This window comes from Myxocyprinus asiaticus, chromosome 1 (genome assembly GCF_019703515.2).
Source record: "Myxocyprinus asiaticus isolate MX2 ecotype Aquarium Trade chromosome 1, UBuf_Myxa_2, whole genome shotgun sequence".
Taxonomy (NCBI): Eukaryota; Metazoa; Chordata; class Actinopteri; order Cypriniformes; family Catostomidae; genus Myxocyprinus; species Myxocyprinus asiaticus.
The window spans coordinates 38,055,679-38,072,677 of NC_059344.1; the positions used below are offsets into that span (position 1 = coordinate 38,055,679).

The window sequence follows — 16,999 nt, forward strand, 5'->3', positions numbered from 1 at the left end:
AAGGTTGTTCCTTAATCTTATTTTTCGAATTTAAAGGATTTTAGTTTTACTGTATTATGTCTTAAATTTGAGTCTACAGGCTTGAACTTATGTCTATTACTTTTGAATGGCAATTGTTACTAAAATCAACTTATTTGATGTCACACTATTCTTATAGACCCTTTAAATGTTTTGTTATCATGCCTGGGACTTATAATTGAATCAAACAGATTATATAAATTATTATCTGAAAGAATCTATAAAACCTTAATATTTACCCAACAAAGGAATCATGATAGTGTTCCAAAGGCTAAAAGATTACTGGCATCTAAACTAATGAAGCAAATAAAAAAGGCAACTATAATAAGAGTTATAACAAGAAAGGGGAAAATATTGTGAACAGTCAGTGGAAGAATTTTTTAATTATTATAAAAATATATACTGTATATACCAGAAAGTGAAAGGAAATACAAAGTTTTTTTAAAGTTTTTTTTTTATTGATTTACCTGAAATTACAAATGAACAAAATACTGAGCTTATTAAACCAATAATAGAAGAAGAACTGAAATTAGACATAATATATTTGAAAAATTAAAAATGTCCAGGTAGTGATGGTTTCTCAAACTAATATTACAAAGAGTTTATGCAAGATCTTATACCTTGTTTTGTAAAGCCTTTAATTGAGCATTAGAAAGAAAATGAATATGCATCCACTTGGAATCCCTCCAACATCACATTAATAAAGGAGAAAATCTGGAAGAATGTGCTTCATACAGATCGATATCTTTATTAAATACAGACCAATAACATAAATTATTGCCAGCAGATTGAACGAGGTAATTGCATTTTTGTTTAATCCAGACTGGTCAGGATATGTGGCCATTAGGTTACTGAAGGATAATGTAAGACGTACTTTACATATTATAGAATACGCATGTAAAACTCAAGAGCAAGTATTTTTGCTGACTTTAGAAGTGGAAAAAAAGCCTTTGATAGGCTTGCATGGCCATTTATTTTTGAGACCTTTTGAAAATGTGGTTTTCATAAAAAAATTGTGAGTTGGTTAAAAATAATGTATAATAAACCAGAAGCAAGAGTAAAAGTTAATAGGACAATATCAAATGTGTTTAATTTATATAGAGGGGCTCAGCATGAAGACCCATGGTCAATTTAAATATTATATGTGAAATATAAATCAATCCCTTACAGTAATAATGGATGTTATTCACCTATATAGTAGAGTGTCAGGATATAAATTAAATGAATCTTACCCAGAAGGTATGATTTTGGGCCCACCAGTGGCCAGAGATGAAAGTCAATTTAAATTCAAATGGGATAACCAAAAATAAATAAATAAATAAATAGATAAAGTATCTAGGTGCAAGTATACCACAAAATCTATCAGAACTAGTCTTAAAATTCTTAAGTTATTAAAAAAGTCTAGAGGACTACAACCAATATTGACATGATGAATGAAGAGTCTACTGTGAAATGGAGCAAGATGGAAATTTATCAGATGGATGAATCTGCAATTATATCTTTGTTCTTACCAAAACAAACAAATTTAGATGAATATATTTTTTTCTATTAATAGTACTTTTAGAGCTTGAGTAGAATAAATAAAAATAAGAAAGATATTGTTTGTTTATAAGAAATTGCTAAAGATCCTGATTTCAGTCCAAATGTCACATCCTCGTCAGCCTCTGCTCCTCCAACTGCCTCTCACTCACCTGATTACTAATCACTCTCACCTGTCCCTCATCAAACCATCAGCCAGTCCTGTATAAAGCCTTACCACTCACTTCAGTCACCGTCTAGTCTCGTTTGGACTCACCCTAGCTAACTCAGCTCTCTATTCATTCTTGTCTTCAAAAGTAATATTCCTGTAATTCTTCAGGTCGCTAGATTATTATATATCCTGATTTGCCCTTTGTTTACTTCTTTGTGTTTGCTCTGCTTTCTCCTGGGTTCATTAATAAAACTGCATCTGAGTTCAACTCATCATCTTGGCTTCCTGACAGAAGACTAGACCATCAAACAGAACTCAGCAGTAATGGTGCCTATGATGGAACGCTTTCTCGAGTTGGAATAACAACTAACACAACATCAAGAGGCGCTTCATGATATTCAACGCCGACTGGAGAAACTTTCACTTACCTCAAATACATCAGCATTTCCTTCAACTCCAGCTCCTGATTCTTCATTTGTACAACTTCCTGGTAATTACTGCCCTCTTGCTCCTCCCCAGTGTTACTCTGGTGATGCTGAAACTTGTAGCGGTTTTCTCCTTCAATGTTCTTTGGCTTTTGAGTTACAACCCCAAAACTTCTCCACCGATCGTTCTAAGATAACATATATTATTTCTCTTCTATCCGGGAAGGCACTACAATGGGGAAGTCCATTGATGCCTTCACTACCCATTTCCGTGAAGTTTTTGAGTCCGCTGCAGGAGCTTCCTCCGCTAGTGAACAACTCAGCCGTTTTCACCAAGGCAGACTATCAGTCACTGATTACGCCTTATGTTTCCGCACGCTCGCTTCCGCCTGTCACTGGAATGAACCTGCGCTAATTACCCGTTACCGTCAGGGGTGAAACAAGTCTCTTCAAAGGCACCTGGCAAGTGTAGATGATTCTCGTGGATTGGAATTCCTCATCCAGTTTTCTATTCGTGTGGATTGGTGATTACTACAATGCTCAATGCGACTTTTCAGCTCCGCCACTTCTCAAAACCAGGGCTGAAGAAGAGGAACCAATGCAACTAGGCACAACCCACCTGACACAGACTGAGCGTAAGAGATGTATTTCCAACAATCTTTGCCACTATTGTGGAGCCGCCAATCACCATATAACCACCTGCCCCATTTGTCCTCCCAGATTGCTGGTAAGCTCAGTGTCCTGTGAACCTGTATGTGATAAACCGTTTTGCATAGACATTACTGTTTCAACTTCCACTTCCTCAATTTCTGTTCATGCCCTCTTAGACTCCGGTTCCACAGGCAACTTCATCGCTCCCTTTCTAGTTCAACAACTTAACATTCAGACCGAACCTTTAACTAAGCCTTTACCCATCCATTCTGTCGTCGGCAAACCTATTGGCTCAGGAGTAATCACTCTTCAGACCACCCCACTCACCATCCAAATCTGCATACTCCACATTGAAACTCTCATTACTCATTCTCCCTGATGTTACAACAGACCTCATTCTTGGTTTACCTTGGCTTCTTCATCACAACCCAGTAATTTCCTGGACCACCAAAGAAGTTGTTGCCTGGGGTGAATGCTGCTTTACTCAGTGCCTCTCAAGACCCACTCGCCCTTCTCCTCCCAGATCCATCTCTTGTCTAGCCACTTCCGTAGAGAGCCCATATGTCTCACTCAATACAACCATCCCTTCTGCCTACCAAGACTACTTACCAGTTTTCAGTGCCCAAAATGCCTCCCAACTTCCTCCACACCGTCCTTGGGATTGTGCTATAGACCTTCTCCCTGGCTCTCCACTTCCTAGAGGCAAAATCTATCCCGTCGATATCGGAGCAGCGAGCTATGGAAGAATACGTAGACGAGGCTCTGAAACGGGTATATTTGCCCTTCCATCTCTCCGGCCTACTCAAGTTTCTTCTTTGTTGCCAAGAAGGATGGTGGTCTTCGACCATGCATCGATTATCGTGCCCTCAACAATATCACCGTTAAGTTCTCCTACCTGTTATCCTTGGTTCCAGCAGCCTTGGAACTCCTACGAGGGGCAAACATCTTCACCAAACTCTACCTCCACAGTGCCTATAATCTCATCCGTATCCGCAAAGGGGATGAGTGGAAAACCGCTTTCATCACCTCTAGTGGCCACTTTGAATATCGAATGATGCCATACGGCCTGGTCACTGCCCCCTCAGTCTTCCAATCTTACATGAATGAGATCTTCCGTGACATTCTCCAATGCTTTTTCCTGGTCTATATTGATGACATACTTATCTATTCCACCTCCCTAAGCGAACACATCCACCATGTAAGATTGGTACTCCAATGTCTGCAGGAACACTGCCTATACCTGAAGGCTGAAAAATGCCTATTCCACCAGTCATCCATCCAAATTCTGGGATATGTCATCAGCCCAAATGGAGTTCAGATGGACAGCTCCAAGGTGCAGGCAGTGACCAACTGGCCTCAACCTACCACTGTAAAGGAGTTACAGAGGTTCCTAGGTTTTGCAAATTACTATCGGAGATTCATCCGAAACTTCAGCACCATAGTTGCCCCTCTGCCTCAATTGCATCGTTGCCATGGACATGTTCTCACAATGAGTACATGACACATCCACGAACGCTGTCTCCGTGTGAGCAGCGCCCAGACACGAAAGACAGTGATCGTGGCTGTCAGAGGGCAAGAGATAACGAGCGCAACCAGGAATAATACACAAACGGAAAGGCATCTTTAAAAAGACGCATCTTTAAAAAGACGTTCTGTGTGTGCCGCTCTTTTAAAGAAATATACTCTTTTATTTCTGCCGAAGCACCCAGGGGCGTTCTCTGCAGTGTACCAGTGCAGAGGGGGGAGAAGCCACTGAAATGCGCCATCAGATCCAGCAGAGGTGAATGAACAGCCGTGGGAATTCAGCTCAGTGAGCATCGACCGTTCGGCTCCGAAGAGAAAATCTGAATGAGTGGTTGCATACCAGCTCCTTTTATACCTGTATGTCCGGGGGAGTGGTATGCAAATACCACTTGCCAATTTTCATTGGCCTTTTATCAAAGACCAGAGGTGTCTCGGGCTGCCAAGAGTGACCCCTAGTGTCACTACATTGACACAACGTCAAGTGAGTGACAGATAGGGAACACCAAACATCATTTCAAAATGTTTGTGCCTACAATAACTTTTGACAAAAATTTAGTTCCCTGAAAGGGATGTTGCTGTTACCTGTCTATTTCGACTAGTATGTTAGTGGGATGACACAGTTTTGGGTGAAAATATATTTTTTTTAAACTGGAACATTGTATCCATATTGGTTGAAAGTTTTCTAATACTAATATCTAATAAAACAAAAATAACAAAAATAAAAAGACAAAAAGATCAAATATATTAAATATGCACAAATTAAAGCCATTATAATGTGAAAAACAATATAATTTGGTAACTGATAAACATAAACTGATGAACTTGACAAAAGTAGAGAACAGTCTTACTATTTTGTAAATATATATATATTTTTTTTATTGAAAATGGAATTATACATATTGTATGGTACACAAATAAAAATATTAAAACTAAGCATATTATATTTTCCGCAATTCTTCAAAAGAACCTAATAAAGGCTCCACTCCAAAAGATATTTTATTGTATCTATGAAATACAGAGGCATTCATTATGATGCCCTTTTGCAATACTGTGGACACAAAAACAGGAACTTCACATATTTGGTTGTATGTCAGTACTAATTACAGTAGCTCACAAAAGAACCTAAACCAGTTTTTAAAATGTGCCATAATGCATAGAGCAAATTAATTTTCTAACTTCTCAATAATTTAGACCATATCATGAAAATAACAATTTATTTTGCATCAACTGAAGTGCTTCATAGATCAAAGCCATGCATAATTTATCCTTACTGTACGCATATAAAATCTTGTATCTTGAATGAAGAAATTGTTCTTATATGGTAATAAATAAATAAAGTGCTCAAAATACAGCATATAGTCAATTACTCAATGAACATGTGATTGTTATAAAGCATGTCAAATCACTTAATATTCAGATCATTAAGTAATATTACCTGTAGAAAAGTATCTACTGTAAATACAATTAGTAAGTCTTTGTTATTTCAGTGAGCTCCGAAGTAGAATTGCCTATATACATAAAAGGAGCACAGCTGCAGTTATGAAGTAGATATTACTGCTGTTGGATTCCAGTATCCTCTAATAAACACAGCTGAGCATGTGCTTCCACATTACTTACATTTCAAACATGCTGCCACCCAATTTATAAAATTTTCTGACATACTTTTAAAGACATTTGAAAAACAAAAAAACACAAAAAACTTTGCAACACTTAAGACCTTATGGTGCTTATCAAATTAACTTTCAAGTTGAATTATGGGTAACACTTTCTTTTATGGTTTACACTTTCAGTGGGTTTAAGACCACTGACAGGAACAGTCCGTTGGTTCCTGTATGGTGTAGCTGACCCATGTGGAGTTTCCACTACAGTAGAGTTGGACTGAACGGCGCTGCAGCCCCAACTCTCTGCAGCACTTACAGAAACGTGCATATGTGTTGATATTGTAGTTGTAAATACTTGCAGATGGACACTTTCCATCACATGACACTATGTTGACCTGTGAACATGGCATACATGGTGTGAGCCACACATAAAGCTCAAGGGGAATTAAATCCAGATGACAATAGGCATATTCTCAAGTGAACTTACTGGTCTGTTGCTACGGCAATCGTTCTTTCTAATTGTCATCCTCACTGTCACTTTCTGACAAGACTTTCCATCCTCCTTACCTGCAGTGTAAGAAGTCAATGAATTATCTTTTTCATGCTGTGTAATAATTCTACTTCATTCAATAAATAACTTCTGCTCTTCCTAAGTTACAACCCCAATTCCCAAAATGTTGGGGCAGTATGAAAAATGCTAATAAAAGCAAAAAGGAGTGATTTGTAAATTATATTCACCCTTTGCTATATTGAAAGCACTATAACTAAACATTACAGTATATGATGTTTTACCTTGTGAATTTCATTTCATTCAATGTTTATTTAATGTACAGTAATTTCAGATCAGATGACTGCAACACACTCCAAAAAAGTTGTGACAGTCCAGTGTTTACCACTGTGAAACATCACCATTTCTCCTAATAACATTTAATAAGCATTTAGGCACTGAAGACACAAGTTTGTTAGGTTTAAAAAGTGGAATTTTCCCCATTCATCCATTATTCAGGTCTTTAGCTGCACAAATGTATTGTGTCTTCATTGCCGTATTGTGCGCTTCATGTTGCACCACACATTCTCAATTGGAGATGGTCAGGACTGCAAGCAGGCCAATCTAGCACCCATACTCTCTGCTTATTCAGACAGTATGTGGTTTGAAGTTGTCCTGCTGAAACTGCCGGGACGTCCCTGGAAAAGATGGTGCTGGATGGCAGTAAATGCTGCTCCAAAATATTTACATATCTGTCTGCATTAATGGTGCCCTCACAGATGTACGAGTTACCCATGCCATGGGCAATGACACACCCCTGGCCCATACAGACACAGGCTTTTGGACCTGACGCTGATAACAGCTTGGGTGGTCCTTTTCCTCTTTGGCCCAGAGAACACGACAGCTGTGTTTAAAAAAAAAAAATTGAAATGTGGACTAATCGGACCAAAAAATACTGTTCCACTGTTCTACTTTCCATCTAAGATGAGACCGAGCCAGAAGAAGTCGGCAGTGCTTCTGGACAGTGTTGATGTAGGGCTTCTGCTTTGCATAGTCTTAACTTGCAAAAAATCAGCGCAAATGGTGTTGACTAACAAAGGTTTACTAAAGTTATCCCAAGCCCATGATCATGATATCCATTACAGATGAATGATGTTTTTTAAAACAGTGATGTCTGAGGGATCAGAGATCACGCACATTCAGAAATAGTTTTCGTCTTTTCCTTTACGCACCGAGATTTGACCAGATTCCTTGAATCTTTTAAATATATTGTGCACTGTGGTATTTGCATGCCACTCCCCTGGACATACGGGTATAAAAAGAGCTGGTATGCAACCACTCATTCAGATTTGCTCTTCGGAGCCGAACGGTCATGCTCACTGAGCTGAATTTCTACTGTTCATTCACCTCTGCTGGATCTGACGGCGCATTACAGCGGCTTCTCCCTCCTCTGCACTGGTACACTGCAGAGAACGCCCCTGGGCACATTGGCAGAAAAAAAAAGAGAGTATATTTTCTGAAAGAGCTTTTTCCTCTAAAAGAGTATATTTCTCTTAAAGAGCGGCACACACGGAATGTCTTTTTAAAGATGCCTTTCCGATTGTGTGTTATTCCTGGTTGCAGCCGTTATCTCTCAACTTCGGATGGTCATGATCGCTGTCCTGCGTGTCTGGGCACGACCCACACGGAGGCAGCATTTCTGGATGGTTCATGTTCTCACTGTGAGAACATGACCATGGCAACGTTGCGGTCGCGGTTTGCTTTCATAAGAAAGCAAGCCACTCCAGCGGCTCCCTGCCTCTTCTACCTACGGGTATGAGGCCAGCGCGGCTAGCACTGGGGGCTATTTGCGGACCCCAATGGGATCGCCTCCGCCGGGTATCCCCCCGCGGACCTCCCATTCCCCAGCACGCTCGTCTGCCCCAGTCGGGCTTCCGGATGAGTCCGCCTCATGTTCGGAGCCCGCGAAGATGATGAGCATTCGAGTGCAGCATCGGAGTGCGGGCTTGTCCAGTCGGACGCAGAAGCCTCAGCTGGGCTCCCCCCCTCGAGGACGATTGCCCAGTCACAGGCTGATGATGAAATAATGGACATGCTTTCCTGGGTGTCGGGTTAGACCTTCTGCTCTCCCCTGAACACTCGCTGCTTGATGATTGGTTCCTGGGCTCGCGGCGCCGCTCCAGTGCCTTTCTTCCCGGAAGTGCATGAGGAGCTGATGAAACGTGGGAGGCACCTTTTACTGCCCGGCCCCGATTCCACAGTTCCCCCGAGCTCACTACCCTTGATGGCAGGGTGGCCAGGGGCTATACGGTGATTCCCCCAGTGGATAAGGTGCTCGCGGTGCACCTATGCCCGCAGAGTGCCGCCACCTGGCGCGGACGTCCTAAGCTCCCATCCAAGCCCTGTAGGTTGACGTCGTCCCTGGCGGCTAAAGCCTACAGTGCTGCTGGACAAGCCGCCTCTGCCCTGCACACCATGGCTCTCCTGCAGGTCCACCAAGCCAAGACGTTGAAAGAACTGCATGAGGGTAGTTCCGCCCCAGATGCAGGAACTGTGCTCGGTGACCGACCTCGCTCTCCAAGCGATGAAGGTCACGGCGCAGTCTCTCGGGCGGACGATGGTCACATTAGTGGTCCAGGAGTGCCACCTTTGGCTCAAACTGGTCTAGATGGGTGAGGCCGACAAGACACAGTTTCTTGCTGCCCCCATTTCCCAGGCTGGCCTATTCGGCGACACCATCGAGGACTTTGCCCAGCAGTTCTCGGCAGTGAAGCAGCAGATGGAGGCTATCCGGCACATCAAAGTGCCCCTGAAAAGGGGCGACCCAGGGATGACGAAACCCACTCACCTGGAGCTGGTGGAGGGCCGGGTGGAAAATCTTTTGTTGCCTTTTTGTTTGATTTCACCGCATGCCCAAGTGGCTGCGGTACCCAACAGTTCAGCAAAAGAGCGGTTTCCTTCCTCCCTGGGTCACATAACCGGTGTACATCACGACTACCATCCATGGGTTTTTCCTTACAGGATTGGCACTCCAGTGGTGGTCTTCCCGCCCCTGAGCACCCAGCTGTGGCACACAGCCACCCCCGATGTGGCAGTCTCCATGGGTTACGAGGACAGGCCTCTTTCTCCCCCATCCCAGGCTGTTCCGAGGGTGGTCACAAGGATCCAGGTAAGTGCTTCGATGTCCCTAGTCCCTGGCACCTTGAGCTCCGCCCCACCACGAGGCCCCACCTGCCAGTACGTCCGACGATGTTGTCCCCTTGGTCCCCCTTGCGCAGAACTTGGATGTGTGGCTTGCGCTTTCCAATCTGTCGCGATGGCTGATCCGGATCGTCCGACTCGGCTTTGCGATTCAGTTTGCCAGGCACCCATCCAGGTTCAGCGGTATCCACTTCACCTTGGTCAAGGACGAAAAGGGCGCGATAGAACCTGTCCTTCCGGCCGAGATGAAGAAAGGGTTTTACAGCCCCTCCTTCAACGTATCGAAAAAAGGCGGTGGGTTGCGGCCAATCTTGGACCTGCGAGTACAGAACCGGGCCTTACACAGACTCCCGTTCAAGATACTGATGCTAAAACACATTCTGGCGAGCGTCCGGCATCAAGATTGGTTCGCGGCGGTAGACCTGAAGGACACGTACTTCCATGTCTCGGTCCTTCCTCAACACCGGCCCTCCTTCCTGCGGTTTGCATTCGAGGGTCAGGTGTATCAGTACAAAGTCCTCCCTTTCGGCCTGTCCCTGTCTCCTCGCATCTTCACGAAGGTCGCAGAGGCAGCCCTTGCCCCGTTATATCTCTGCCCCCGTTATACTATCTCGATGACTAGCTAATCCTAGCTCACTCTCAGGACATGTTGTGCGCACATAGGGACTTGGTGCTCTCACACCTCACCCGACTAGGGCTTCGGGTCAACTGGGAAAAGACCAAGCTCCTCCTGATTCAGAGCATCTCTTTTCTCGGTTTGGAGCTGGACTCAGTCTCTTTGACAGCGCGCCTTACGAACGAGCGCGGCAAGTTGGTGCTGGCCTGTTTGAAGGCGTTCAAACAGAAAACAGCGGTTCCAATGAAACTTTTTCAGAGGCTCCTGGGGCATATGACATCCTCAGTGGTAGCCACCCCGCTCGGGTTGATGCATATGAGATCGCTTCAGCACTGGCTTCAGACTGGAGTCCCGAGATGGGCATGGTGCCACGGGACACATCGCGTGGTCATCACACCGGTCTGTCGCTGTCTTTTCAGCCCTTGGACCGACCTCTCGTTTCTATGGGCAGGTGTTCCCTAGAACTGGTATCCAGGTGCGTCGTGATCACGACAGACGCCTCCAGAACGGGCTGGGGCGCTGTTTGCAACGGGCACTGTTATCCGGGCCCGTGACTGCATTGGCACATCAACTGCCTCGAGTTGTTGGCAATTCTGCTTGTCCTGCAGAGGTTTGGCCGTTGATCCAGGGCAAGCACGTGTTAGTTCAGACAGACAACACAGCAACGGTAGCATATGTCAACCACCAAGGCGGTCTGCGCTCTCGTTGTATGTCACAACTCGCCCGCCGTCTCCTCCTCTGGTGTCAGCAGAACTTCAAGTCGCTGCGAGCCACTCACATCCCGGGCAACCTCAACACTACAGCGGACACGCTGTCACAGCAGGTTACCCTCAGGGGAGAGTGGAGACTCCACGCTCAGGTGGTCCAGCTGATTTGGAGTTGATTTGGATGGGCACAGGTGGACCTGTTCGCCTCCCAAGAATCCTCCCACTGCCCGCTCTGGTACGCCCTGACTAAAGTCCCTCTCGGCATAGACGCGCTGGCACACAGCTGGCCCCCTAGCCTGCACAAATATGCGTTTCCCCCAGTGAGCCTACTTGCACAGTAGCCTACTGGCCCACCCAGACGTGGTTCTCAGACCTCACGCTCCTCGCGACAGCCCCCCCCGGCAAATTCCCCTGAGGAAGGACCTAATTTCACAGGGACGGGGCACCATCTGGCACCTGCGTTGGTAGACAGGATCACTCAGGCTAGGGCCCCCCCTACGAGGCGCCTGTATGCCTTTAAGTGGCGTCTGTTCGCTAAGTGGTGTTCTTCCCGATGGGAAGACCCCCAGAGATGCGCAGTCAGATCAGTGCTTTCCTTCCTGCAGGAGAGGTTGGAAGGGAGGCTGTCCCCTTCCACCTTGAAGGTGTACGTTGCCGCCATAGCAGCACACCATGACACAGTCAATGGTAAGTCCTTAGGGAAGCACGACCTGATCATCAGGTTCCTAAGAAGCTGAATCCCTCCAGACCGCACCTCGTTCCCTCATGGGACCTCTCTGTAGTTCTTCAGGGTCTACAGAGAGCCCCCTTTGAGCCTTTGCAGTCAGCCGAGCTTAAGGCACTCTCCTTGAAGACTGCCCTCCTGACTGCGCTCACTTCTATCAAGAGGGTAGGAGACCTGCAAGCATTCTCTGTCAGTGAAACGTGCCTGGAGTTCGGTCCGGGCTACTCTCACGTGATCCTGAGACCCCGACCGGGCTATGTGCCCAAGGTTCCCATGACCCCTTTTAGGGACCAGGTTGTGAACCTGCAAGCGCTGCCCCAGGAGGAGGCAGACCCAGCCCTGTCGTTGCTGTGTCCGGTGCGCGCTTTACACATCTATTTGGATCGCACACAGAGCTTTAGGATCTCTGAGTGGCTCTTTGTCTGCTTTGGTGCACAGCGGAAAGGAAGCGCTGTCTCCAAGCAGAGGATTGCCCACTGGCTCATTGACGCCATAACTATGGCATATCACGCCCAGGACATGCCGCCCCCAGTAGGGCTATGACCCCATTCTACCAGGGGTGTAGCGGCCTCCTGGGCCCTGGCCAGGGGTGCTTCTCTAACAGACATTTGTAGAGCAGCAGGCTGGGCAACATCCAACACCTTTGCAAGGTGCTACAACCTCCGGGTGGAACCAGTTTCGTCCCAGGTAGAGGCACGCAATACAAGCGGATAAGCCCGGGATAGCCGGCCGGGTGTATCGCTTGCACATAGCACCTTCCACCTCCTTTTGAGCTGAAGACGTGCGCCATTAATTCCCAGTAGTGTTCACAAACTTTGTTCCCTGATTGACTTCCTCTGAGCCCTGTGGCAGTCGAGTTTTCAGAGAGACTCGCTGCTAGCCCAGTACATGTGCTAACTAAGAGTCCTGTTCTGGGGTAGGTGCTCCGCATGTGGCGGTTCCCTGTAAGGCTAACCCCATGCGATATATATCTTCCACTAATTCGTTTCCCTGTTGGCAAACTGCATCTTCCTTGGGCAGAGCCCCTCTGCCCCAGTCTCCATGTTTGTAGTAACTCCTCCCCCGTTGGGTAGGATCTACCTTGAAGACACTCCACATGGTCGGAAAGACCATGTGACGTATTCTTCCACTTAAATATCCCCCCCTCTCTTTTGCAGAGGTGTGGTCTCCGTGGTGTCTTCCCCTTGGGAGGGACACCCCCCGACTAGACCTGGTGGCCCAGTTGGATAATCCCCCTTCTTTTTTAGGGAGTGGAAAAAGAGAAGGGGAAAAGAGGCCACGACTGGGTTAGCCTGTCTCTATCTTTTGGGTAGTCGACTTGTCCCCAAAGGGCCGTTCAACACTCATAACTATGTTGGGGGAGGTTACATGTCGACCTGGTGTACTGGCTATGAGGCACACAGTGGTCTGCCCACCACACACCGCCAGTTCACGTAACACAGTTCAGCCAGTTGTGGCGTTTTGTATAGGGACCCCTAGTGTCACTACATCAACACAATGTCGAGTGAGTGACAGTAAGGGAACGTCATGGTTACTTGTGTAACCTCTATTCCCTGATGGAGGGAACGAGACGTTGTGTCCCTCCTGCCACAATGCTGAACTACCCGCTGAAATGGCTGGACTTTGTCTCGGCTCCTCAGTATAAAACCTGAATGAGTGGTTGCATTCCAGCTCCTTTTATACCCGTATGTCCGGGGGAGTGGCATGCAAATACCACTCGCCAATTTTCATTGGCCTTTTATCAAAGACCAGAGGTGTCTCGGGCTCCCAAGAGTTAGAAAGTAATTTTACCTCCTATCTGTGCAAATTAATATCAGCTGGGTTAGTAAATTGATGGTCTATAAAAAGGCTTTTCGTTACCAAGGTGTCACACAAGAAACATCTCATGATGGGTAAAAGCAAAGAGCTCTCCCAAGACATTCACAACCTTATTGTTACGAAACATATTGATGGAATCGGATACAGACGTATTTCAAAACTTCAGAATCTTCCAGTAAGCACCATTGGGGCCATTATCCACAAGTGTGGCACAGGAGCTCCTCGCAAGATTTCTGACCAGGGAGTCAGAAGAATAGTCAGAAGAGTTGCCCAAGAGCCAAGGACCACTCGGAAAGAGCTCCAGAAACACTTAGAGGCAGCAGGTACCATCGTCACAGAGAAAACAATAGGCAATGCACTCCACCGCCATGGCCTCTATGCACACTCAAGACTCCATTACTAAAGAAAAGGCATGTCGAAGCTCGTTTAAAGTTTGCTACAACTCATTTGGACTAGCCTATGAAATACTGGGAGAGTGTAGTCTGGTCAGACGAGAGCAAAATTGAACTTTTTGGCTGTCATACTACACATCATGTTTGGAGAAGAAATGGCACTGCACATCACCCTAAAAACACTATACCAACAGTGAAGTTTGGAGGTGGAAGCATCATGGTGTGGGGCTGTTTTTCATTGCATGGTGCTGGCAGACTGCATATAATTGAAGGAACGATGAATGGAGCCCTTTACCGGGAGATTCTTGAGAAGAATCTGCTGCCATCCACCAGGATGATGAAGATGAGATGTGGGTGGACCTTGCAGCAGGACAATGATCCAAAGCATACAGCAAAGTAAACTCTCAATTGGTTTCAGAGAAAAAAAATCAAGGTGTTAGAATGGCCCAGTCAATCACCTGATTTGCGTCCAAATGAACATTTGTGGAAAGAGCTAAAGATCAAGGTTCACAAGAGGGCCCCCCGGCATCTTCAAGATTTAAAGACAATATGTTTAGAAGAATGGGCCAAAATCACACCTGAATACTGCGGCCGATTAATTTCTTCATAAAGGAAGCGTCTTGAAGCTGTCATTACAAACAAGGGCTTCTTCACTAAGTATTAAATAAATTTCAGTTAGCGTGTTCAATACTTTTTTCCTGTGTCATTCCTCTTTATTACACATAACTTCATTATGGACTTTAATGTTTGGATTTCTTTATGTGTGTGGATTTCTTGAGTTAATACCAAAGTTTGGTGAAAATTTCATGTAAATAGCCTCATTGGAAATACATTTACTGAAAAAAATGTTGACGCGTTCAATACTTATTCCCCCACTGTATATACTATAACACGATTGCCTCACCTGTTTAATATCTCCTGTTTCACATTGCCTTGTTATTTTAACTCATCAAATTGTTATTAGTCTTAAATTGCCCCTGTCTCAACTTTTTTGGAGTGTGTTGCAATCGTCTGATTTGAAATTACTGTACATAAAAAAACAAAAAAAAAAAACAATGAAATGTACAAGATAAAACATCATATAATGTTTAGATGTAGTGCTTCCAAAGTAGCAAAGGGTTAATATAATGTACAGATCACTCCTTTTTGTTTTTATTAGCATTTTTCATACTGTCCCAACTTTTTCGGAATTGGAGTTGTAGGATTAGCATTTCAAGCAAAGAAGAACCACCTCCCTCTGGTAGATTACCATTTAATTGCTTGGTTTTATTGCAGTAATACGATTTTTAGCAGACATCTGTTACTCAGAATCAATGTTGCCAAAAACCTATTAAGGGGAACTGCTGCTAAGCTGATGTTTAAACATTTGAATGAATTGCTTACCATTTAATAGGTGAAGAAACTTCATTGACAACAGCACACAGCACAAGAATATTGCTGGGAAGCCACTTCAAATGACATGAATGGATGGTATACACTTTTTGCTGCTTGTTCAATTTATTTAATTAAAATGAACCAAGGCAATACAATTCTAGAACATTCTGTCACAACTTGATTTCATTGTGTTCTATCTCTATTTAAATTTGTAAAATGGAAGTTATTTTATGCATTTTGAGCAAGATGAGAATAGGTAAATGTTTTAATGCTTAATGTTCTGTTATATTGATATTTTAAAATAGTGTCTGTTATGCTGAAGTTTTGGGGGTTAGCATTGTGGTGAAGAATGGCGCTTGTGCTTAGGTGGAGGATGGACTTTCACTTTTAAGTGATACATGGCACAAGTGCTGCTTAGCTCTATAAGCAGTTGTTATTAACTTGACAGTGCAACAGTTTTACTGTCCTTCACTTGCTCACCCGGCATATACTAATGATTGATAAAATAAATTAAGTTGGTCCAACATAAGAAAACGTATTTAAAATTTTTAGTTTGACGAACCAAATGAAGTTAAGTTACTACTATAGTACATTGTTTTGAACTAATCCAACTGAATTATGTTGGCTCAATTAAACTGACTTAAAAGAATGTTCTGGGTTCAAACAAGTTCAGCTCAATCGACAGCATTTGTGGCATAATGTTGGTTATCACAAAAATTTATTTTGACGTGTCCCTCCTTTTCTTTAAAAAAAGCAAAATCGAGGTTACAGTGAGGCACTTACAATGGAAGTGAACAGAGCATGTGAGCGAAGCGGAGCGGTGTGACACTCCGCTCAATAACCCGCTCCATGCGTGTGTGCTCCGCTCAGCCGCTCACGGCCCAAGCAGCCGCTCCACTCAAGTACCACTCACACTCACCGTTAAAAAAGCATTCGCTCAAATCGTGCCCTGACATTAAATTTCTCTGTAGTATACTTGGTTCCAAGCACGTACACAGGGGCTAGCTACAGTGGCCCAAGCAACTGCCCCTTTGCTCACATGGGCTGAGGAGCCCCTCTGGGTGAAATATAGACTATAGGCCAACATTTATTAAATTATCAAATGATTAGTAATGTACACATCTGAAATTATGTGATTGCATTGTTGTGTTTTCGTATATAAAACCTCACTGTATATTTTGGACTGGTTTACAACGGCTGTTAGATAATCGGGTGAACCAGACCTTCCTTATCATTTGTAATCAGTCAAATATTTATCTGTTAGCACATATGTCATCAACATCTTCAAATAATACCTTAAAAAAAAATCTGTTCTAAATTACCATTATTTACTTCAAACAAGTCATCAAACATGCCTCTACAAGTGATAAAACATGTGCGTTGGCACGGAAACTCGCATATGTGCAAATTTGCACTTTTTAATTTAAACTGGATGATACAACCGACCCAGAAAACCACAATCTTTTCAACTTTAAAGTTTGTTTGATTTGTTTATGGCAATAATGAAAACAATGGACTGGTACCAGGAAAAATATTGCAGGTAAAAGTGAAATTCATAATTGGTTTTCAGTTGTCTCCACAGAATGATTATAGATTTGATACGTTAATATGTCTCTGATTTAATGCTATCAGACTTTGTGTCTGTAAATTAAAATGAGATATTTATCATCCTAATTTTGTGTTCAGTTTTAAAGGGTGTATTAAGTTATCCAGAAAAGAGCAGTGAATCTTTTTCTCTTTTTCAGTGTTGTTGCTTTATTAATATTCCCTA

The 16,999-nt window shown here is 44.0% G+C and overlaps 1 protein-coding gene across 1 annotated transcript in view; it reads right to left on the reverse strand.

Moving 5' to 3' along the window:
- Positions 1-120: 120 nt before the first annotated feature.
- Positions 121-16,999, reverse strand: part of LOC127447046 (otogelin-like) — a 98,675-nt gene continuing 81,796 nt past the window's right edge. Inside the window, exons 55-56 of the mRNA XM_051708574.1 lie at positions 6,397-6,476; positions 121-6,304 (exon numbers count right to left, since the gene is read on the reverse strand). Of these exons, the coding sequence (XP_051564534.1) occupies positions 6,104-6,304; positions 6,397-6,476 (281 nt within the window). The 3' untranslated portion in view covers positions 121-6,103. The remainder of the gene's footprint in view (positions 6,305-6,396; positions 6,477-16,999) is intronic.